The sequence below is a fragment of the Ranitomeya variabilis genome, chromosome 1 (genome assembly GCF_051348905.1).
Source record: "Ranitomeya variabilis isolate aRanVar5 chromosome 1, aRanVar5.hap1, whole genome shotgun sequence".
Lineage (NCBI taxonomy): Eukaryota > Metazoa > Chordata > Amphibia > Anura > Dendrobatidae > Ranitomeya > Ranitomeya variabilis.
In genome coordinates this window covers 512,708,848-512,732,319 of record NC_135232.1, presented here as the reverse complement: position 1 = coordinate 512,732,319, position 23,472 = coordinate 512,708,848, and the positions used below count along the sequence as shown (strand labels likewise).

General features: G+C 41.8%; 1 protein-coding gene across 8 annotated transcripts in view; it reads right to left on the bottom strand.

Moving 5' to 3' along the window:
* Window positions 1-19,319, bottom strand: part of LOC143766038 (MARVEL domain-containing protein 2-like) — a 43,860-nt gene extending 24,541 nt beyond the window's left edge. For 3 of the 8 annotated variants that reach the window (XR_013213504.1, XM_077253418.1, XM_077253389.1), the window contains exons 1-6: window positions 19,192-19,258; window positions 19,022-19,089; window positions 14,257-15,443; window positions 8,594-8,772; window positions 6,673-6,844; window positions 2,793-2,843 (exon numbers count right to left, since the gene is read on the bottom strand). Coding sequence is in view for 7 of the 8 variants with exons in the window: in XM_077253418.1 (XP_077109533.1) it covers window positions 2,793-2,843; window positions 6,673-6,844; window positions 8,594-8,772; window positions 14,257-15,297 (1,443 nt within the window). In the remaining variant the exon portion in view is untranslated. Of the gene's footprint in view, window positions 1-2,792; window positions 2,844-6,672; window positions 6,845-8,593; window positions 8,773-14,256; window positions 15,444-19,021; window positions 19,090-19,191 lie in introns of all 8 variants that reach the window. The other 5 variants (XM_077253427.1, XM_077253409.1, XM_077253441.1 and 2 more) reach the window with 5 other exon arrangements.
* Window positions 19,320-23,472: the final 4,153 nt, after the last annotated feature.

Below are 23,472 nucleotides of genomic sequence, written 5' to 3'. Positions count from 1 at the left end.
TACCTCACTCATTATTTGTTGGGGGCTTCTATATCTTTGGGGATTATTTCTCTGGAGACAAGAGAGGTCTTTCTTTCTCTCTAGGGGTAGTTAGTTCCTCAGGCTGGCTCGAGACGTCTAGGATTTTTAGGCACGTTCACCGGCTACTTCTAGTGTGTTTGGATAGGTTCAGATTTGCGGTCAGTCCAGTTTGCCACCTCCCTAGAGCTTTTCCTATGTTTGTTACTTAGCTGGAGTAATTTGTGATCCTCAACCACTAAGGATCATAACAAAAATGGCCACCATGGTCACCAACCATCTTGAAAAGTTTTCCCCCTCCCATATACTAATGTGCCACAAACAGGAAGTTGATATCACCAATCATTTTATTTAGTTGTATCCATATACATGGCCCACCCTGTAGTTCCTGATTACATGTAGGGTATTGGGCCACTCAGGAGAAATTGCACAACAAACTGAGAGGTCCATTTTTTCCCCATTATCCCTTATAAAAATAAAAAATTTGAGGTTAAACAACATTTTAATGGTAAAAATGTAATTATTCTTTCGTTACCACCCAATTGTATAAATGTCACTGCACCCCTAGAAGAATTCATTGGGGGGGTGTAGTTTGTAAAATTAATTCACTTAAGGGAGGTTTCTGCTGTTCTGGCACCTCAGGGGCTCTGCCAATGTGACACAGCACCCTCAAACCATTTCAGCAAAATCTGAACTCCAATATTGTGCTTCTTCCCTTCTGCTTTGCACTGTGCCTCAAAAGTAGTTTTTGACCACATATGAGGTTCTGGTGTACTTGAAAGAAATTGCACAACAAATTGTATGGTTCATTTTATCCTTTGTTACAATTGTGAAAATGAAACATTTGGGTCAAAACCAACATTTTTGAAGGAAAAAGATTGCTTTTTTCATTTTCACAACTTAAAGTTATGAAGTTCTGTGAAGCACCTGGTGGTTCAATTTGCTCACCACACATCTAGATAAATTCCCTCAGGGGTCTAGCTTCCAAAATGGCATCCGTTGTGGGTGGTTTCCACTGTTTCGGCACAGCAGGGGCTTTCCAAACCCAACATGGCGTCTGCTAATGATTTTGCATTAGAAAAGTCAAACGGCGCTCCTTCCCTTCCGAGCCCTGTCATGTGCCCAAACAGTGGTTTTCCTGCACATTTGGGGTATCTGTGTACTCAGGAGAAATTTAACTAATTTTACAGCCCATTTTCTCCTGTTACCCTTGTGAAAATAAAAGAATTGGGGCTAAATTAACATTTTTGTGAAAAAAGTAAAAGGTTAATTTTTGAAGGAATTGTGTCATATTTGGGTATTTTCTGTCGTATAGGCCCCCTAAAGTCACTTCAAATGTGATGTGGTCCCTAAAAAAATGGTTTTGTAAATTGGTTATCAACTTTTAATCCTTCTAACTTCCTAACAAAAAATGATGTTTCAAAAATAATGCAGATGTAAAGTATACATGTGGGAAATGTTATTTATTAACTGTACTGCATGACATAATTCTCTGGTTTAAGCACATAAAAATGAAGTTTGGAAAATTGTGAAATTTTCTAAATTTTCGCCAAATTTCTGATATTTTCACAAATAAATAAACAAATAAGTCATATCGAACAAATTTTACCACTATCGTGAAGTACAATATGTCACGAGAAAACATTCTCAGAATCTGTGGGATCCGCTGAAGCGTTCCAGAGTTATTACCACATAAAGTGACGCTGGTCAGAATTGTAAAAATTGGCCTGGTCATGGGGGTGAAAGAGGTTATCTGGGACTATTTTATTTCTTTCATGGTACTAAGAATTGACAGGCAGATAGTTGCTAACTCCCTGTTCTGCTCAACACTGGCTTAGAGCAGTCATGGACCATTACTTCCCGTGATTGGATCTCACCTCAACAGAGCAACTCTTCTTCTACCAGGCTGCTATGTCGACAGGGCGTGACTACATATGTTATCCTGATTGACAGCTGGCTCCTCGCAGTCAGACAGTAGGGAGCCAGCTGTCAATCAGCATGACATCTTCAGTCATGCTCTGACAAAAGAGCAGAGAGGTAAAGAAGCAGATGCTTTGTCAGCATGACATCTATGGAAGCCGCAGAATCATCGGCAGGAGTCAACAGAGATTGGCACTGGGCAGAACAGGCTGGTAGTTAGCAACTACCTGCCTGTAAGTTTTTCGCCCCATAGGAAAAAAGTAACATAATCCTGGATAAACCCATTAAAGTCAAAATTGGCACCTGCACCATGGGGCTAAACCAAATCACCCCCAAGCACCTAGTAATTAATTCATGTTTATTTTTTTAAGGGTAGATTCTTACTAGCATAATTTCAGTGTGAGTGTGCTATTCATGAAAAAATGGACAGCACATGGACAAATGTTATTTAATGGGCCAGTGCACATGAGCAATTTTTTTCACCGACCGAAATGTACAGTATGTATGAAAAAAATTGCAGCATGCACTAGTTCCTTTCGTAAATTGGATAAGTAATGCCTATTTAGGTCTATGGATGCGCAAAAAAAAAAATCAGATGCCATATGGAGCCACAGTACGGTCTGCACATGGATGACAAGTGCGAAAATAATTGTCCCAGTTTTCTGGATGAAACTCTGACAATTTTTTTTATTCAGACGCTTGAACTTAGTTTCAGTGTCTTGGGAGTGTAATAAAATGCACCCACTTTACTGATGATGAGCACACCCCCTTCATAGTTTACATGTGTTTCATTTTCTTGCTTGTGCAGTCCTAAAGTGATTTTTGTTTTTGGTTTACTTTACGCACATACTTACATTTTTTTTCTTATCATATTTTTCAGTGATGGCTCTGATCCTATCCGAAGCCTGCAAGAATAAAACTTAGTATTTATCATTGCCTTTATGATCTCAATGTCAGTAATTCTAGGCTACATTAGTGACTAAGTGGTAGAAAGAAAGATATTTAGAATTGAGAGTCCTCAGAGGTTGATACCTTTTAATGGCTAACTGAAAAGATGGTAACAAATTGCAAGCTTTCGAGACTACTCAGGTCTCTTCATCAGGCAAAGACTAAAAGAAATTCTGAAGAATCACATATTTATGCACAACATAGCACAGGGAAAAAAAAAAAAAGGAAAAACCATGGATAAGACAGGTGACATGAAGCAGAATTACCATGTGTACCTTTTTGTAGTAAAGGTTGTAATTTCCGTGCAGCTCCCCTTAGCACCTCCAGATTTGGATTGTAGGTAACTACTAGAGGTACCCGGTTATTACAACCTTTACTAAAAAAGATGCCCGCTTACAATCCATTTTTCCAGACCCCCCACTACTGTGTTTTAGGCAGCCCCCAAATCTAAGAAGCATCATTGTCAAGAGCTCCCTGTCCTCTCCAACAGCTGCAGGTACCTTTCCTTGCAATCAGAAAAAATGTAAAACCTGTCCATTTATAATGACCACGGACAAGATAAAGATCTCCAATTCACATCAGGACTACAAGATACCAGGTACTTTCAGCTGCGACACTTCTAATGTGGTGTACCTAATTATTTGTACTAAATGTCCAACTGGGGGTCTGTATGTGGGGGAGACAGGGCAAAAGCTTAGAACAAGAATGAATTCTCAATGCCACACAATAAGAGAAAAAAGAATGGATCTACCTGTGGCAATACATTTTTGTCTCCCAAATCATAACATTATGGACATGAAATGACTTGTGTTAAAAGGTAGCTTCAAACCTAAGAGAGACAGAATAGTCTGGGAATATAAGCTGATGATGACCTTTGACAGTCTTACTGCAGGAATGAATGTGTCGCATAGATTTATGTCTTTTTACATCAACTAAGGAACTTGCCCCTCAGACTATGAGGGGTCATCACAACACAGACCCCAATCAGAGGACAATAAAACATTCCTTATCTAAGAACTGGCCCAACATTTATGGACATAACTGTTTATCACTCATGGTAATCCTGCTTCATGTCACCTGTCTTATCCATGGTTTTTCCTTTTTTCCCTGTGCTATGTTGTGCATAAATATGTGATTCTACAGAATTTCTTTTAGTCTTTGCCTGATGAAGAGACCTGTGTATTCTCGAAAGCTTGCAATTTGTTACCATCTTTTCAGTTAGCCATTAAAAGGTATCAACCACTGAGGACTCTCAATTCTAAATATTTTTCTATCTACTGGCTAACACGGTACCAAGAGATATATCTTTCCTGTATCTAAGTGGTAGAAAGTATTTCACTGTCTTAGATTAAAGGGATTGTTACCTAAGGGCTACATATGATTTATTAGCTCATGGATATTAGAGGGGAGACATGATCCTTTCGTCTATTTTTTGACCCACAATTTTTGTTGGCCTATCCGTGCATTACAGAGATGGCCATTAATTTGTGTAGCTGCTGTGTAATGATACAATGAGACACATCTTCTGGTGACATTTGATGGTTGGGAGTTGGACAAGCCAGACCCCGTTCGATATGTTGATTGCTAAGCAACTTTATAATGGGATTTCTTATGACACAACATCTTAATCATGAGAGGGCAGTCAAACCTTGCCTCAGTTACACCAACCCACCCAGGACTCGCACAATGTACTCTCATTATGCATATGTGGCAACCCAGGAGTCCGGTTGCTACAGTTGCATTGCCTCCCTCACAGGCGGTGATGACATGACTGGAAGCAAGGAGGGTTTCACTGACTAGATAACACTTACATCCAACATCCTTCCTACTCCAGACCAGAAGGGGGAGCTCTAACACCTGATTTCAGGGGAGCTTCCTGATATAAGTTCTGGCCTGGAGGCAGAGTGAGTTAGTCTAAGGAAGACAGAGAGGAGAGAGGAAGTCAAGGAAGAACCTGAGGGGTTTGAGCTGCGACTGAGCTTACCCCAGGACTGAGTGCCAAAGACTGGACACCAGAGTCCGTGGTTGTGTGGGAACTCCAGGCCCCACAACTAAATCTGGAGGGCAGGGGACTGCAGGTCTCCTGGCCCATCACAACACCTGAAGGCACAGCAGCAAATGAGAGCCCGGAGCCACCACGAAGGAGTGACACCTGTAATAGGCTCAAGCTGCCTGCCATGCTTTTATATCTGTCCCAATGATGGAGTATTAAATTTAATATCAGACTAATTTGGATGGTTTTATCCTCAAGAGTTAGAACATAGTTTTTTTCTTCTTTTGATATTGAGTACGCAGGATGACCATGGGTTCTGTTGAACTTAGGACTACCTCTCAGTTATATTCCCTACCTTTCCTAATATATAGGTGTATTAGTCTTAAAATTGCCAGGGAACCATGCAGCGCCCCAGAGTCCTGGTTGCTGCAGTGATGTCGCTCTTCCACCAGGGGAAGTGATATTACGTCTGATGGTATTAAAGGAGTTCACCTTGCCATGTATCACAAGTCACACATGACACTTCACACTCCAGTCCACCAGGGGGAGCCTTGCTTCTATCTATTAGGGCACTCTTCACATACGGGTAAAACTGGTGGGTTGGATAGAAAGTCAGTCAGACGCTGCCTGGGTTTTGACCCAGAGGGTTCCTGTCAGGCAGACAGGGAGAGAAGGAGGAACATCTGACCTGCAGACAGAGGATCCCTGTCAGGGGTGGGATCCTGACAGAGGTCTAGCACGAGATAGAAAGCTACGGAGCTGCGCCTGCCCCACGTGCAGCAGCATCCTAAGAAAGGACACGAAGAGAAGTGTATTGTGGAGAGTGAGAAACTAAGTCACAGCACAAGGAGATAATACCGGGAGGAGTTCTGCCCCAAGATCGGCAGCCTCCTTCTGAGGCACGTAGCCGGTGGCCGGAACACCGAGGGAGTAATTGACTCTACGCATTACTTCAGAGACCAGCAGGACAGTCAATTCCAAGTTGGCTGCCCGACCTTAATACCTAAGAAGACACGGTGGCAAATTGTGGGGGTCGGGGCGTCTCTAGGGTCCCTACAAACAAGCCCCAGGTTATCCCAGTCATGTGGGTTGTCCTATCCATACCATCTGGGGGACAAAGAGAGAGAGAACATCAGAAACATCTACAAAGTTGTGAGGACTATCCCGTGGTGCTCAGCAGGGAGGTACTATGACACACAGGCGCTAGTAGGAAGGCTACTGATTTCCACCTGGTTAAGAGAACTCAGGATATGCCTTCGGACCAGCCGGACTCTGTCTGCCCTGTGAACGGTACTCTGGACTGTGGACGCTGAAGTCTTCAGTAAAAGGTAAAGAGACTGCAACCTTTGTGTCCTCGTTATTCATTGCGCCTTACATCGTCCACCATCACCACCTACACTTCTGGGAAGCCCTGGGGACATACTTCACCTGTGGGAAGGTATGCCATCTAGCTGCCATTCCATCACCCCAGCGGACCCCTAAGCAGCGTCGGTCACCCTGACCGAGTACCACTTGTGGCGTCACGAACACCGTATAGACATCACCTTTAATTGGGCACCCCTCAGAAGGGCCACGGACCGGGTCGGGCCACCGTGACATTCCCCGAACCGAAGGACCCGGTATCGAGTACCCCACTGCCTTTAACGTGGGGGCGCTCCAACCATATTGCAGATCCATACCATACAGATGTGTAACATGGTTATGTGCAGATTCTTTTTAGATTTTTTTTTTAAAACAGAATAAACTGTGTTAACATAATTTACTTTATTGTAAAAGATAGAATAATTGCTCACCTTGTGACTCTGGGATGTGCTAGTTAGCTTTTCCATCATGTTATCCAGTTCTTTAAACTTCAGTAGGGCACCTCTAACTTCTAAATACAGGTCCTCATATTCTGTATATTGGTCATTAAATACAGCTTTATATTTCTCCCGTTCTTCAGCATTCTTGATTTCTGGATACTTGCTGCAGAACAGAGAATATCATGCAAAATCACAGTTCAAATAGTAGAAAATAATCATATAAAGGTTACATTTTCTGGTAGTTAAAAATAATGTACATGATAAGGAGAAAACCACCTAGTACCGTAATTGAAAAGCATTGGGTCAATTGTAACAATTGTCAGTTGAGTTCAGTTATCATGTTCATTAATTTGCTGTACCCTTATAGCACCACAATCGCGTCTTGTACATACTGGGATCTAATTCAGTTAGGCAATTGACCCCCTGGATGGGCAAGCTCACATCAGCGACTACAAAATCGTTCAGAGTTTCATCCAGAAGACTTGGATGATTTTCTTCTCACTTGTCATACATATGCAACGTGTTTATTCATATTATACAGCACTGTGTTCTTACAATTGCTCTTTTTGTCTTTCTACCCAGCTAATTCTTCTCTTTTCTATTAGGTCTATGACATCACGTGATTAAAAACTGATTAGCATAAACTCTATGTAGAAACAGGAGGTCAATTTTCCCTGTATGAGTCATGAGTCACTGCAAAAGTCCCTTGCAGGGTCAGAAGTTGAAGAGAGGGATGATAAATGCATGGAAAAACAACTTCCTCTTTCTACATAGAGCAGAGAAAAGAGAATTTGTTGGGTAGACAGGCAGAATGAGCAATTGTGAGTACACAGTTCTGTATAATATAATAACTGCAATATATCAAGAGGATAAAAACTTTGATTGGAGGAGGATCTCTTGTTTAAAACTGGTCAAATATTTCCCATGGGTAATAGCTGAGCACTTTCTGGTAGTCATTTACTATGTCCTTTAAAATACCCTTTCCGATTCACAATACAACATTTCAAAATAAATGCATAAGGCGTAGGTAAAAATTTCTGGTGCCCTTGTTTTTATTTTCCTCCCATTCCCCTATTCATTTCTGTAAAATGGTGAACAACTTCTCAATCCACACTGGGAAACATTTACTAAAACTGGTGTTCCATAACTTTTTGAAGTGGTCCATATTTTGAGGACTTTTTTTAATGTTTGCCTTTGGGCTAAAAATAATTGTTGCAATTGGGTATCGTTTCAAATTTTGCACCGTTTTACTCATACAGACTGTTCCTTTCCATGCACACCCAACTATGATATGGTTATAAATCACCTGAAAGGAGTTCAGAAACGGATGGCAGATAATAAATACAACTCTTCAATCAGACCGCCAAAGCAAGCTCACTGATGGATTTCCAATTACCTCATTCTGCAGCTTGCAATCAACAGCACAACACAAACGCTGTAGAACTCAAACAGTGCAACTTTTTTAATGAAATCTGATTGCAAAAATTATTTTTAGACACAAATACATCGAGAAAACCCCAAGGTGTCTGCCTTTAACCCATTTAAGAGCAGTGCATCATACTCTAAATAGATGAATGGCTGCAATAAAATACAGCCGTTTTATTGGAAGGCGTTCACATATGAACCCTTTCGAATTCCTCCCAATGTGCTTTGGTAGTCTGAGGCTCTCCCTGTTCTCTTTGCTGCTCCTTCACTGATCAGGGGAGAGCGTTTTAGGCTATATTAGGCACCTTGGGCTTCAGTATTCTAAGGCACTCCCTGTTCTCTCTGCTTTTGGTAAAGAATGAGTTTAGGCCACAACATTACATCAATGTAAAAGGAAACAAAGTCATAACTTCAACAATAATGTAATGTCTGTTCATCTGCAGTGCATATAGCTTCTCACAGTCTTCAGTGACGCGTTTATGCTTACACAACATAATCTGGTACAATGTATGGTTTTGGCCGGTACCCAGAAGGTATAGAGCGACTTAAAGCAGCAGCGTCACTGTCTTTTTCTGATATATGAAGGGTCTTGATGACTTTCCCTTTTACATCTCCTAAATGTTCAACTTCATCTTGAAAAATGATCCTCTTTGGTTTGGTGGCTCTCTGTACAGAGATAAAAACATAAAATAAAATATAAATATATAAATTATAATATGCAGTAAAAAAAATTGTGGATGTCCATGATGACGATGATGGTGATTTCATGGGTTGTTGTGTATGAAATAAATGCATTCATGTTTGTGGGATTGTGCTTCCTGCATATATACAGTTGAAACCAGAAGTTTATATATACTATATAAAAAGACACCATGTGCATGCTTTTCTCAATATCTGATTTGAAATCAGAATAAACCTTTAATGTTTTAGGTCAATTAGGATTTCCATAATTATTAATATTTGCCAAATGCCAGAATAATCCTTTCAAGGCTGCGGTTATCCCGGTTGCTTGTGCACCTTATTCTACCACACTTTTTCCTTCCACTCAACCTTCCATTAATATGCTTGGATACATCACTCTGTGAAGAGCCAGCTTCTTTAGCAATGACCTTTTGTGGGTGTGTCAATGACTGCCTGGTGTGTCAATCACTGCCTTCTGGACATCTGACAAGTCAGCAGTCTTCCCCATGATTATGGCGCCTGCTGAAATAGACTAAGGGACCTTTTTGAATGATTAGGAAGCCGTTGCAGATGTTTTCACCTTTATTTCAGTAGGCCAACATTTCAAATTTTAAAATCATTTTTCAAGCTGGTGTTATAAAGTATTCTGATTTACTGAGATAATGACTTTGGGGTTTTTGGGTTTTCATTGGCTGTAAGCCATAATCATCCACATTAACAGAAATAAACACTTGAAATAGATCACTCTATTTGTAATGACTCTTTATGATAAGGGTTTCACTTTTTATATTAAAGAACTGAAATAAATTAACTTTTTAATGATATTCTAATTTTGTGAGTATATACAGTACAGACCAAAAGATTGGACACACCTTCTCATTTAAAGATTTTTCTGTACTTTCATGACTATGAAAATTGAACATTCGCACTGAAGGCATCAAAACTATGAATTAACACATGTGGAATTATATACTTAACAAGTGTGAAACAACTGAACGTATGTCTTATATTCTAGATTCTTCAAAGGAGCCACCTTTTGCTTTGATGATTGCTTTGCACACTCTTGGCATTCTCTTGATGGGCTTCTAGAGGTAGTCACCGAGAATGGTTTTCACTTCACAGGTGTGCCTTGTCGGGTTTAAAAAGTGGGATTTCTTGCCTTATAAATGGTGCTGGGAGCATCAGTTGTGTTGTGCAGAAGTCTGAGGGATACACAGTTGATAGTCCTACTGAATAGACTGTTAGAATTTGTATTATGGCAAGAAAAAAGCAGCTAAGTAAAGAAAAATGAGTGGCCATCATTACTTTAAGAAATGAAGGTCAGTCAGTCTGAAAAATTGGGAAAACTTTGAAAGTGTCCCCAAGTGCAGTGGCAAAAACCATCAAGCGCTAAAAAGAAACTGGCACACATGAGGACCGCCCCAGGAAAGGAAGACCAAGAGTCACCCCTGCTTCTCAGGATAAGTTTATCTGAGTCACCAGCCTCAGAAATCGCAGGTTAACAGCAGCTCAGATTAGAGACCAGGTCAATGCCACACAGAGTTCTAGCAGCAGACACATCTCTACAACAACTGTTAAGAGGAGACATTGTGCAGCAGGCCTTCATGGTAAAATAGCTGCTAGGAAACCACTGCTAAGGACAGGCAACAAGCAGAAGAGACTTGTTTGGGCTAAAGAACCCAAGGAATGGACATTAGACCAGTGGACATCTGTGCTTTTGTCTGATGAGTCCAAATTTGATATCTTTGGTTCCAACCACTGTGTCTTTGTGCGACACAGAAAAGGTGAACGGATGGACTCTGCATGCCTGTTTCCCACCATGAAGCATGGAGGAGGAGGTGTGATGGTGTGGGGGTGCTTTGCTGGTGACACTGTTGGGGATTTATTCAAAATTGAAGGCATACTGAACCAGCATGGCTACCACAGCATCTTGCAGTGGTATGCTATTCCATCCGGTTTGCGTTTAGTTGGACCATAATTTATTTTTCAACAGGACAATGACCCCAAACACACCTCCAGGCTGTGTAAGGGCTATTTGACCGAGAAAGAGAGTGATGGGGTGCTACGCCAGATGACCTGGCCTCCACAGTCACCAGACCTGAAACCAATCGAGATGGTTTGGGGTGAGCTGGACCGCAGAGTGAAGGCAAAAGGGCCAACAAGTGCTAAGCATCTCTGGGAACTCCTTCAAGATTCTTGGAAGACCATTCCCGGTGACTACCTCTTGAAGTTCATCAAGAGAATGCCAAGAGTGTGCAAAGCAGTCATCAAAGTAAAAGGTGGCTACTTTGAAAAACCTAGAATATAAGACATAATTTCAGTTGTTTCACACTTTTTTGTTAAGTATATAATACCACATGTGTTAATTCATAGTTTTGATGCCTTCAGTGTGAATGTACAATTTTCATAGTCATGAAAATACAGAAAAATCTTTAAATGAGAAGGTGTGTCCAAACTTTTGGTCTGTACTGTATATACTAATGAGTGGTAGCATTTACCAAGTACCAAGGACCACGTGCATTTATGTGTGTGCAGATTTTGATTACAGCTATAAGATGTAAGCGATAGCTCTTATATGCTGTTGATAAATTAAATAGGTATGGTAATATTATTATTGTATTTCATTGAAACTGGCAATCAAGTTGTGATAGCCACACATAGAAATCTTGGTACTTGTTATTATTGATTAATGATACAGTATATACTGTGTATGACATGTGAAAATACACTATGACATGGGACCTGTAAGCAATTTGTCGTCAGAGCTACAACAAGAAAAATCGGTCAACTTTTTTTCTAGCTTGTCATGTATGTGCAATAGTTTTTTTTCTATAGCAGCATCTATTAATGAATTATTTACATGACCATTCACAGTTTCCTAGGTTAAGGAATTGCAATGTAGTTGTAAAAATCAGATGCTATACTGTGGCTGCATATGACACTTGGAAGAAAACTAGTACGTGGTGCAATTTTTATTCACACGCAGATTTGGTCAGTAAAAATCGTTCATCTGCACTGACCCATTGAATAATATTCGGAGGAGTGCTGTCTCTCTTTTTCACAGACAGCACTCGGAAAACAAATATGCTCATATGAACCTGCCCCTACAATGACAGGTAATATTGCTTTAGTATATGATTAAAAGTATTATACCAACACTTAAATAACTGTGGCTTCTAGTCGTTAAGTCCCTTTTTTGTTTAGTAGAACGAATAAATTGTTGTTTAATTAAATACAAATAGATATATAATAATGCAGCTGTAATAGAACGTAGAAAAAAATAGCAACGTATCATACATGGCATAAAAAATAAGCAAAACCAATAAATTATATGTACTTGAAAATGATGCCAAAATATTGCAACTTGTTTCACAAAAACACTCAAATATAAAACTGCATCATTTTGTGCACTGACCTATAAAATTTTCATAAGATTATTTATTCCACAAATTGCTTACATGGATATAAAAAAAAACTACAAACCCATGTTAAAATGCCAATTGTAAAAAAAATCATACCAAGAAGAATCATTTGAGAACTTATCCTAACTTTAACATCTCCTATAATCTGTGCAAACCCACTGAGACACGGAAATCATTTTTATTTGGATTAACAATAATAAGGCCAAGTTCACACATTCAGTATTTGGTCAGTATTTTACCTCAGTATTTATAAGCCAAAACCAGGAGTGGGCGATAAATAAAGTGGTGACATGTTTCTATTATACTTTTCCTCTGATTGTTCCTGTTCTAGTTTTGGCTACCATCTCCTCTGCAAAATCATCTCCTCTGTACAGTCCTCTTCAGGTCACCCACAGGTTTTCTATTGAATACAGATCTACACCATTCCAAAACTTTGATCTTCCTGGACTGCAGACTTTTCTTTTAGACTGGACAACCTGTTTAAGGGTGAGCATACAGTATTTCTGCAACCACTTTATTTTTCTTTTCCACAAAAAAGATTTCAGTTTATTTTTGAATCACAATGTACAGATTATTGGTGACATTAAATTCTTGGTATGATTTTTCTCCTTAAAAAAACCTGGCATTTTAACAGGGATGTGTCGAGTTTGTATATCCACTGTATGAAAATGAAAAAGAGTTACAAAAGGGCATCCTGAAAATGTCACCAATGAAACTACGTCTCATCTACAAACATCCTTCAGCTTTGTCGAAGGAAAATCTGCTTTAGGCCGGTTTCACACGTCAGTGGCTCCGGTACGTGAGGTGACAGTTTCCTCACGTACCGGAGACACTGACACAAGTAGACCCATAAAAATCAATGCATCTGTTCAGATGTCATTGATTTTTTGCGGACCGTGTCTCCGTGTGCCAAACACGGAGACATGTCAGTGTTCGTGGGAGCGCACGGATTACACGGACCCAATAGAGTCAATGGGTCCGTGTAAAACACGGACCTCACACGGACATTCTCCGTCTGGGGTCCGTGTGCGTGCAGGAGACAGCGCTACAGTAAGCGCTGTCCCCCCCACATGGTGCTGAAGCCGCCATTCATATATTCTGTGCAGCAGCGTTTGCTGCAGAGAAAATATGAAGAATAGTGTTTAAAATAAAGATCTATGTGTCCGCCGCCCCCCCACCCCCTGTGCGCCCCCCCGCTGTCCTGAAAATACTCACCCGCTCCCACGTTGGCTGTTGCTCCGTCCTGGTCTGGCCGCGGCTTCCACTGTATGCGGTCACGTGGGGCCGATCATTTACAATCATGAATAGTCGGCTCCGCCCCTATGGGAGGTGGAGCCACATATTCATGACTGTAAATGATCGGCCCCACGTGACCGCATACACTAGAAGCCGCGGCCAGACCAGGAAGCAGCGAGGGAGGTGGGTAAGTATTTTCTGAACAGCGGGGGGGGGCGCACTGGGGGTGGGGGGGCGGCGGACACATAGATCTTTATTTTAAACACTATTCTTCATATTTTCTCTGCAGCAAACGCTGCTGCAGGGAACATATGAATCCGCGATGCAGGGTACCACACGCGTGGGTACCACATGCTCCGTGTGGTACCCACTCGCCATACGGGCGGCACACGTGTGCCGCACGTATGGCCTACGTGAGTTCCCAGGCACACTGACACGGATAACTCCGGTACCGATTTATTCCGGTACCGGAATTATCTGGACGTGTGGGACAGCCCTTATATTGCATGAAGCCATTCAGAGGAGACAGCTTATTGGTACTGTACATGTTAAAGAGCAATACATACTGCAAACACGCAGAACAATTTGAGTGGTTTATCAGATGTATAATGAAGACACAGAAATTAGCTAGAAGATGAGAAGGAGAAGAAGAGTTACAAATACAGATTCAACTACAGCAAAATGAGCAAAAAGCAAAAGCAATCAGCACAAACAAAAAACAGCAAAAAGCAAGGCAAAGTGAAAAAGACATACATACTGGAATGGGTGGGTGTTACAACATGAGTGAGATTTCATAGTGAATCCCCCTCACCTGAATATTTCCAGCCTGCCTGCGCATTTCTTCATGTCGCCACATTTTTAGACACACCAAAGAACTGACCATGTACAAGAGCATGTTGAAGAAGAGAAAAGCTATTGCAGCCACTTGACCTCCTTCCACTTTACAGAATGCTACAATCAGTGGGTTTACAGCAAAAAGAGAGTAGCAGAGACCACCACGGTTTATATCGTTGACATAAGCAATGCTTGCTGCCATGTATAAAAGACACATGACAATATTGATGGCAAACTCTGTGAGAGGCCACCAGTGTGAGTCAAGGAGAATAGTGCGATAGTATAGAGTCAGCCCCAATCCTAAAAGGATTAAAGTGACAAACCAGACCAAGCTGGCAACAAGCATCACAAATGGAGTCATTGGGCCATAATAAGTATAGCCACCTGGCATCGTTCTTTGGAGTTCCGTGCCAAAGAGATTATACCACTGGTAATCCTTTTGTAAATAGGCACAGGTACAGGCAAATATCATACCACCAAAAATTAACTGTACTCCAGCCATGATTCTTAGCAATCCAGGCCAGGATTTCATGTAGGAATACTTTAAATTGTATGCTGCTACCTTTTCTCCATAAACGGTGCACAATTGATTTTTCCTTTCAATAGAATGTGGAGTTTTCTTTTGCTTAACCTTCTGAATGGCATTGATGCTGGCTGAAGATGACTCCAAACTCTGATGAACAAGACTAGTTTCCCTGCTAACATCTCTGAGTGATGAAACTGATGACAAATTATGGATATCTTCTAGACTTGTCAAGGTTAGGCATTCTCCTTTTGTGCTGCCTTTCCTAAAAAATCTTTTCCAAGAGTCAGGGATGAAATGCTGGACAGGCTTTAATCCACTTCTTTCCTTAATCTCAAAATCATGGAGACGAGATGTTCCAGGCTCTTTGCGTGTACCATGATCATAATAATCAAATGAGAAACTTGGAGCATCCCCCCATTTTGTAGTCTCTGTCGGCCACACCACTGGCTTTCGGCTTCTATTCTTCTCGGCAGGTAAAGAGGAAGAAGACATATCAGTTCTATCAATGTGACTTCACATGAAATGCTGCTGAAAATCTATCTGTGGGCATCAGTTCTTTTCCCATGTCCCGAAGGAGAAAGTGCTCTAGTTTATGAACCACGTGGTATATTTAACTTTTCTTCGCATAGAAAAAAAAGCTAAAACAAAAAAGAAAAGCAAATATAATTATTAAACAATACACATTTTCTTTTTTTCTTTGTATTCATTGACACATAAACCAGGTAATGTTAATAAATTATAACATTGGTCAAGATCACTGTTAAAGGGAATCTATTATCAGGTTTTTGCTACTTCATCTGAGAGCAGCATGATGTAGGGACAGAGAAGCTGAATCCAATGGTATAGCACTCAAATTACTGGGTGCAGCAGTTCTGACACTAATTTTTTTAGTTCCCCCTAGGAGACTTTAATGTTCAATCACTACAGTATTGCAGTATATGATATAAATCGTGGTCTCCTTTGAAGATCAGCCAATAGATGCAATTGCATGCCTACTAGGTAAATGCCTCTGATTGTGATTGACAGCAGAATTCAAATGAGCAGCAGCTAAAATGGCCAGCGCCGATTGCAGCCGTTTCGGGCAGTTGTGTTGTGTTGCTGACAGCATTTGCCCTGTATGCATTAGACCCAGCTCCTGAGCCTGCTCCAGACACATGCACCATGATGTACTTGTATGGCAGGGTTCAAGCAAATTTCCAAAATAGCAGCATTAATTTTTTTAAACTAAGATAATGCATATCTGGTTATCTTTTGGAGAAAGAAAAACACAGCATTACAGCATAAATACCTCATACCATCTGTGAAATACAGTGATGGTAGTATCAGGCTTTGGGCCTATTTTGCTGCAAGATGGCATTTCATTATTAATGAAACAATAAATTCTGAATCATACCATCAAATGCTAAAACAAAATGTCAGGATATCTCTCCATGAGCTGAATCTCAAGAGAACATGGGTCATGCAACAAGACAGCAACCCAAAACACTCAACTAGTTCTGCAAAAGAACGTTTAAAGAAGAATAAAGTTAAAGGTTTCGAATGGCCAAATCAAAGTCCTGACCTTAATCTTGTAGATGTGCAGGATTAAGCAACAATTACTGGAAACATTTACATGCAGAAAAATCATAGTCTTATATGGTGCTCAGCCTGTCCCTGGGCTTCACAGGAGTATCAAGATAATAGGCCCCAGGCCACATTGGTAACCTATGTGTTCCTTGCTGAGGAGTAGCTAGGAGTTTGGTTATGGGCGAGAAACCAAGTAACTGGATTGGGCCCCAAACCAAGTAACCCTGATTACAACTATGGTGGCGCATCCTAATTGTGGAAGTTGGAGAACCTCAGCAGATGGCCGCACTATTACTAAACAAAATCTCTATACAAAGACCAATACTGATATTACTGCCATATGGTGACCATATAGTGGCCGCACTATTACTAAACAAAATCTCTATACAAAGACCAATACTGATATTACTGACATATGGTGACCATATAGTGGTAGATACCAGTGCTGCAGTCATTCACTTTTCCATCTGGCCCAGACCAACATGATAACTTTTCCAGCCAGGACTCTGCTGTAGAGGTTACAATAAAGACAAATATGACTTCTCACATTTCAGGCACTGTCTCCATCTATCCTCAACCTGCACAATCTCCTTATCCTGCTGATATCCCAATGCTGAGCTACTGCGCTCCACACTGTATAATGGCCCCACAGATCCCTCCACACAGTATGATGAACTCCACACAAACCTTCACATTGTATATTTGCTTGCATAGAGTATAAAGGCTCCCACATAGCCCTACAAATATCATAATAGCCCCCCACATAGCCTTCCATATAGTATACTGCACCCGATAGTCCTTCATATTATACAATGCACTCCCATAGTCCTCCATATAGTATACTGCACTCCCAATAGTCCTCCATGTAGTATACTGCACTCCTCATAGTACTCCATATAGTATACTGCACTACTCATATTCCTCCATATAGTATTATGCACTCCCCAGAGTACTCCAAATAGTATACTGCACTCCCCATAGTCCTTCATGCAGTATAATGCACTTCCCATGGTCCTCCATATAGTATACTGCACTACCCTGCACTACCCATAGTCCTCCATATAGTATAATACACATATCATAGTCCTCCATATAGTATTATGCACTCTCCATAGTCCTCCATATAGCATAATGCATCCCATAGTCCTCCATACAGTATAATGCACTCTCCATAGTCCTCCTTATAGTATAATGCACTCTCCATAGCCCTCCATAGAGTATAATGCACCCCATTTTCCCCCATATGGTATAGTGCGTTCCAATAGTTCTACATGTAGTATAATGTACTCCATGGTCCTCCATACAGTATATTCACCCCATAGTTTTCCATACAGCATATTGCACTCCCCATATTCCTCCATATAGTATACTGATCTCCTCATAGTCCTCCATATAGTATAATGCACTCCCCATAGTCCTCCATGTAGTATACTGCACCCCATATTCCTCCATACAGTATAATGCACTCCCTATAGTCCTCAATATAGTATAATGCACTTCATAGTCCTCCATACAGTGTAATGCACTCCCTATAGTCCTTCATATAGTATAATGCACCCCATAGTCCTCTAGACAGTATAATGCACTCCCTATAGCCCTCCGTATAGTATAATGCACCCCATAGTCATCCATACAGTATAATGCACCCCATAGTCATCCATACAGTATAATGCATTCCCCAAAGTCCTCCATATAGTATAAGGCACCTCATAGTGCTCTATACAGTACACTGCACTCCTCATAGTCCTCCAAAGATCATAGAGTATAATGCACTCTCCATAGTCCTCTATACAGTATTCTGGCTACCAAAATGTTCTTACTGATTAAAAAAATAAAAAATTCAATACTCACCTCTCCCCTCCATTCCCCCACTGGTCCAGCTTCTGCAGCGAGTGTTCTTCTGAAGCACCGCACATCTCAGCGTATTGGGAGCCATGTAGTGATGCCCGATACTGGACTTCCCCAAGCTCACTGGCCCCATAATGGCCCCATGGCTTGCGGCAGTGCAGGAAGGTCATGTCTCCCAGGTCAGTCACAGAGATGAACTGTATCGGGGCACTGCTCACGTCGATAAAGTTAAAAGTAGCATAGCTCCGGGTGGGCACCTCAGAGCACATGGCCTGGAGTGACTGCGCCCTCTGCCCCCCGATAGCTATGCAGGGTAACATTGCAGAGTACCAATAGGAGCAGGTGCATGCAAGCAATAGTCACATTTAAATGCTGTCAAATTGACAGTGGCATGTAAATGGTTACTAACTGCAGCTGTTAGATACAGATACCGGCTATATAACATAGTCAGCACCCATCATGTGTGGAATGGTGTCAGCCCTTTCCACACTTGCGGTCTACTACCGAGGACATTTATTCATGTTCTAATGCAGGAAGGGGTTAATGTTGTTAGATAACATAGTTATAAGGCTCACAAGAATATATTGGTACAACTGAAACGTTATATAAAATATAGTAAAATTAATCATATAATTTAATCTTTCAAATTAACAACTACAGTATTGATCAAAATCTAACTATAATACCATATCAGTCATTCGGGTGCTCGCTAGCGTATGTACTGACGGGCAGTGTTACAAAGTCGTTAAAGGTTCAATATGGAAAAAAGGTTTGAAAATGTAAACAATAAAGCCAAACTTACAGAGCTTTCCATATATATCAGAAACCAAGGTGGGATGTTCAGGCTCATCTCATAATATAAATGACAGACTGCAAAATTCAAGCACAGAACAGACAGTGAAACCTCATGACCTAATTTTCTGCCGTTGTCTCTGAAGAATAGATATAAATAATCCTCCATTAGAGTCTTACCTGTCTCCTTTTTGTTCTTAGGCCAATTGTTGTGTCGCTATTGGGGATTATTATCACATAGCGTACGTTGTCACTTCCTGGTAAAACTACCACTCATATTTCGAGAGACAGGAGTCCCAGTCTCTTTTACTGTTATCTACATGCACTACGTAATATCAAGTTATCCATTAACTATAACAGAGGTCTCAGAAAGGAGGGTGTTTAGCATTGTAGACTCTTGCTCAGTTATGCTGGAATTGCTAATAGTGAGGATAACAAGAGTAAATGATTAATTGTAGTAGAGGTTGGGCACTATTTTTTATTGTTGGCTTATCCCTGGGATAGGCGATCAATATGTGATTGTGGAGGCACAGGGAACAGCAGATCAGCAGAATGCCAGGTGTTGCACCCAGGGCTGGCGTTTAGGGCAGGTAAGCAAGGCAGATGCCTAGGGCCCCCACTCACAAAGGGGGCCCCCTTAATCTGCAGCCCCTTTATGAAGTGCGCAGAGAGTGTACAGTATTACTTAGGCTGCCGTCAGTATTTTACATCAGTATTTGTAAGCCAAAACCAGGAGTGGAACAAATAGAGGAAAAGTATAACAGAAACATATGCACCACTTCTGTATTTCTCACCCACTCCTGGTTTTAGCTTACAAATACTGATGTAAAATACTGACCAAATACTGCTAGTGTGACGGCAGCCTTACAGTGAACAATGCTGTACATCCTCTGTAGTCCCGGAGCGTCTCCCTCCCTTTCTCCGTCTCTCTCCCTCTCCTCCGGCAGTGTTGGGTTATAAGTGAGGGCGAGGGGCCGTCTCACAGCAGAGTTTAAATGTCGGGACTCGGGAGCAGGAAGATATCTGCAGCCCTGTCTGTGTCTGTGTCCCTTCTTCCTCTCCTCATCATGGCTGCTCCTAAAGCACTGTCCTAGTATCTGCACAAGTGAATCAGCAGGACTTGTTAAGTGTACATATATATGTATATCTGTGTGTACATGTGCAGTATACAGTGAGGGTCTGTATAGGTGTACATAGTATGTGTACACTACTGTTCAAAAGTTTAGGGTCACTTAGAAATTTCCTTATTGTTGAAAAAATTGCACAGTTTTTTCCAATTAAGCTAACATTAAATGATTCAGAAATACACTCTATACAATGTTAATGTGGTACATGACTATTTCAGCTGCAAACGTCTGGTTTGTAATGCAATATCTTCATAGGTGTATAGAGGCCCATTTCCAACAGCCATCACTCCAGTGTTCTTATGGTACTTTGTGTTTGCTAACTGTGTAAGAAGGCTAATGGATGGTTAGAATACCCTTGAAACCCTTGTGCAAGTATGTTAGCACAGCTAAAAACAGTTTGGCTGATTAGAGATCCTATAAACCTGACCTTCTTTTGAGCTAGTTGAGAATCTGGGGCATTACATTTGTTGGTCCATTAAACTCTCAAAATGGCCAGAAAAAAAAAATTACTTTCATGTGAAACTCAACAGTCTAATCTTGTTCTTAGAAAAGAAGGCTATTCCATGCAAGAAATTGACAAGAAACTGAATATTTCGTACAACGGTGTGTACTACTCCCTTCAGAGGAGAGCATAAACAGGCTCTAACAGAGCAGAAAGAAAAGTGGGAGGCCCCGCTGCACAACTGAGCAACAAGACAAGTACATTAGAGTCTGTAGTTTGAGAGATCAATGCCTCACAGGTCCTCAACTGGCAGCTTCATTAAAAAGTACACGCAAAACGCCAGTGTCAACATCTACAGAGAAGAGGCGACTCCAGGATGCTGGCATTCAGGGCAGAGTGGCAAAGAAAAAAACATATCTGAGACTGGCTAATAAAAGGAAAAGATTAATATGGGCAAAAGAACACAGACATTGGACAGAGGAAGATTGGAAAAAAAGTGTTATGAACAGATGAATCCAAGTTTGAGGTGTTTGGATCACACAGAAGAACGTTTGTGAGATGCAGAACAACTGGAAAGATGCTGGAAGAGTAACTGATGCCATCTGTCAAGCATGATGGAGGTAATGTGATCGTCTGTAGTTGCTTTGGTGCTGATTAGTGTTGAGCATTCCGATACCGCAAGTATCGAGTATCGGCCGATATTTGCGGTATCGGAATTCCGATACCGAGTTCCGATATTTTCCGCATATCGGATACCGGAATTGGAAGTTCCCATAATTCAAACTGCCTAATTCAGCCAATGAGGAATGATTACAAGTGTGGGCACATCCTGTTCTGCATGGTGGGCATGTAACTACTGGCAAAGCTGTGATTGGCTGCTGAAATGATGTCATGATGCACTATAAAAATCGCTGCCGCCATATCGGGCTCACTCTGCTGTGAATTCAGTTAGGGACAGGACGCTGTGTTCTGACTGAGGGCCAGTTTAGAGATAGCGATTTGCTTCATTGTGCTTTACCCAGGCTAATTTAGCAACCGCTGTGTGAGAATCTTGCTTTTGCCTTGCAGTGCCGTTTACAGCTGTCTGCAAGGTCTCTCTGTGTGTGAGTGCAGCTCACTCTGTAGTCTGTGTGCAGCCACAGCCAGTTGTATTCAGCTCAGGGTGCTTCACTGCCTCATACTGTTATATCCATTGTCCTTTTTTGCTATTAGTGCAGCCTGCTGCACTGTTTTTTCAAATATTTCCTATTAGTGGCTTTCCATCCGTATCCAGCTAAATTTTGGAAAAACACTACATAGGATAACAGAGAGAAGCTTTTTCGGGCCTTGCAGCGCCGTTTACGGCTGTCTGCACGGTCGCTGTGTGAGTGCACATCGCTCTGTAGTCTTTCTGCAGCCACAGTCGGTTGTAGTCACTTAAGGGTGCATCACAGCCTCATACAATTAAATCCATTGTCCTTTTTTGCCAAATAGTGCAGCCTGCTGCACATTTTTTCAAATATTTCCTATTAGTGGCTTTCCATCCGTATCAGCTAAATTTTGGAAAAACACTACATAGGATAACAGAGAGGAGCTTTTTTGGGCCTTGCAGTGCAGTTTATGGCTGTCTGCACGGTCGCTGTGTGAGTGCACATCGCTCTGTAGTCTGTCTGCAGCAACAGCCGGTTGGAGACAGCTCAGGGTGCGTCACAGCCTCATACAGTTAAATCCATTGTCCTTTTTTGCCAAATAGTGCAGCCTGCTGCACATTTTTTCAAATATTTCCTATTAGTGGCTTTCCACTAAATTTTGGAAAAACACTACATAGGATAACAGAGAGGAGCTTTTTTGGGCCTTGCAGCGCTGTTTACGGCTGTCTGCACGGTCTTTGTCTGACTGCAGCTCACTCAGTAGTCAGTTCTGCAACTAAAAAAAAAGAAAAGTTAAAAAAGTTCACCAAACACACCACTTTACAGTTGTGTAGGCCACATTAGCTCATATTAAAGTCTAGTCCACACTCTAGAAAATCAGTGTTTCTTATACCTGTTAGGAGCTGTTCAGGAATAAGCACACTAAGCCCTTAGTAGTACTTCTCTGCTTATCTTTATCAGTCAACCAAGATGAAGAAGGCAGGGAGTAAGGCATGTGGGCGTGGGCGCGGAGCAGGGAGAGGACGTGGGGATTCTGTGCCTGCTGCGGGCACCGGTGACTCATCATCACCCAGTTTCAGCAGGGAACAGTCCTTCATGTGCAGCTTTGTAGGAGAGCACCGTACACCGCTGCTGCGTGAAGACCAAATTGAAGCCGTTGTCAGATGGATGGCAGCTAACGCATCGACTTCAATTAGTGCCAGATCCTCTCAGGCACAGAGCACTGGAGAGCACCCATCTGTCTCTTCACCACCTGCCAAATTGCCCAGGCAGTCAGAGAGCCCAGGAGAGGAGCCGTCTCTACTTCTGTTCTCTGAATCTCTTGGCTTGGAAACGGGGCCAGCCAAGCAGCATTGGAGAAATGGAAGAAGAGGCAGTATGCAGTGATGCCCAACAGCTTTGTCTCTCTGACTCTGAAGAGATGGGTGGGCCAGTGCCTCCGGTCAGCACACTTCAGTACTCAGCTGATGATGAGACTCAGGTGCCACTTTCTGGTGCATACTGTGCTGCCGATACTACCCAGGAGAAGCAGTTGGTGGAAGAGGGGAGTGTAGATGATGAGGTCCTGGACCCATCATGGCGTGAGGTACAGGAAGGTGGTGGGAGCAGCTCTGAGGAAGAGATTCCCCGAACGGCCCAAAGAGGGAGAGGGAGGGGGAAGACTGCGGAGCCTGTAGCCTCCACTTCGGCACCCGTTAGGAGCATGTCTCTTCCAAAAGCCAAAACGGGCGCTCCCAAGACTTGCAGTGCCTGGTCCTTTTTT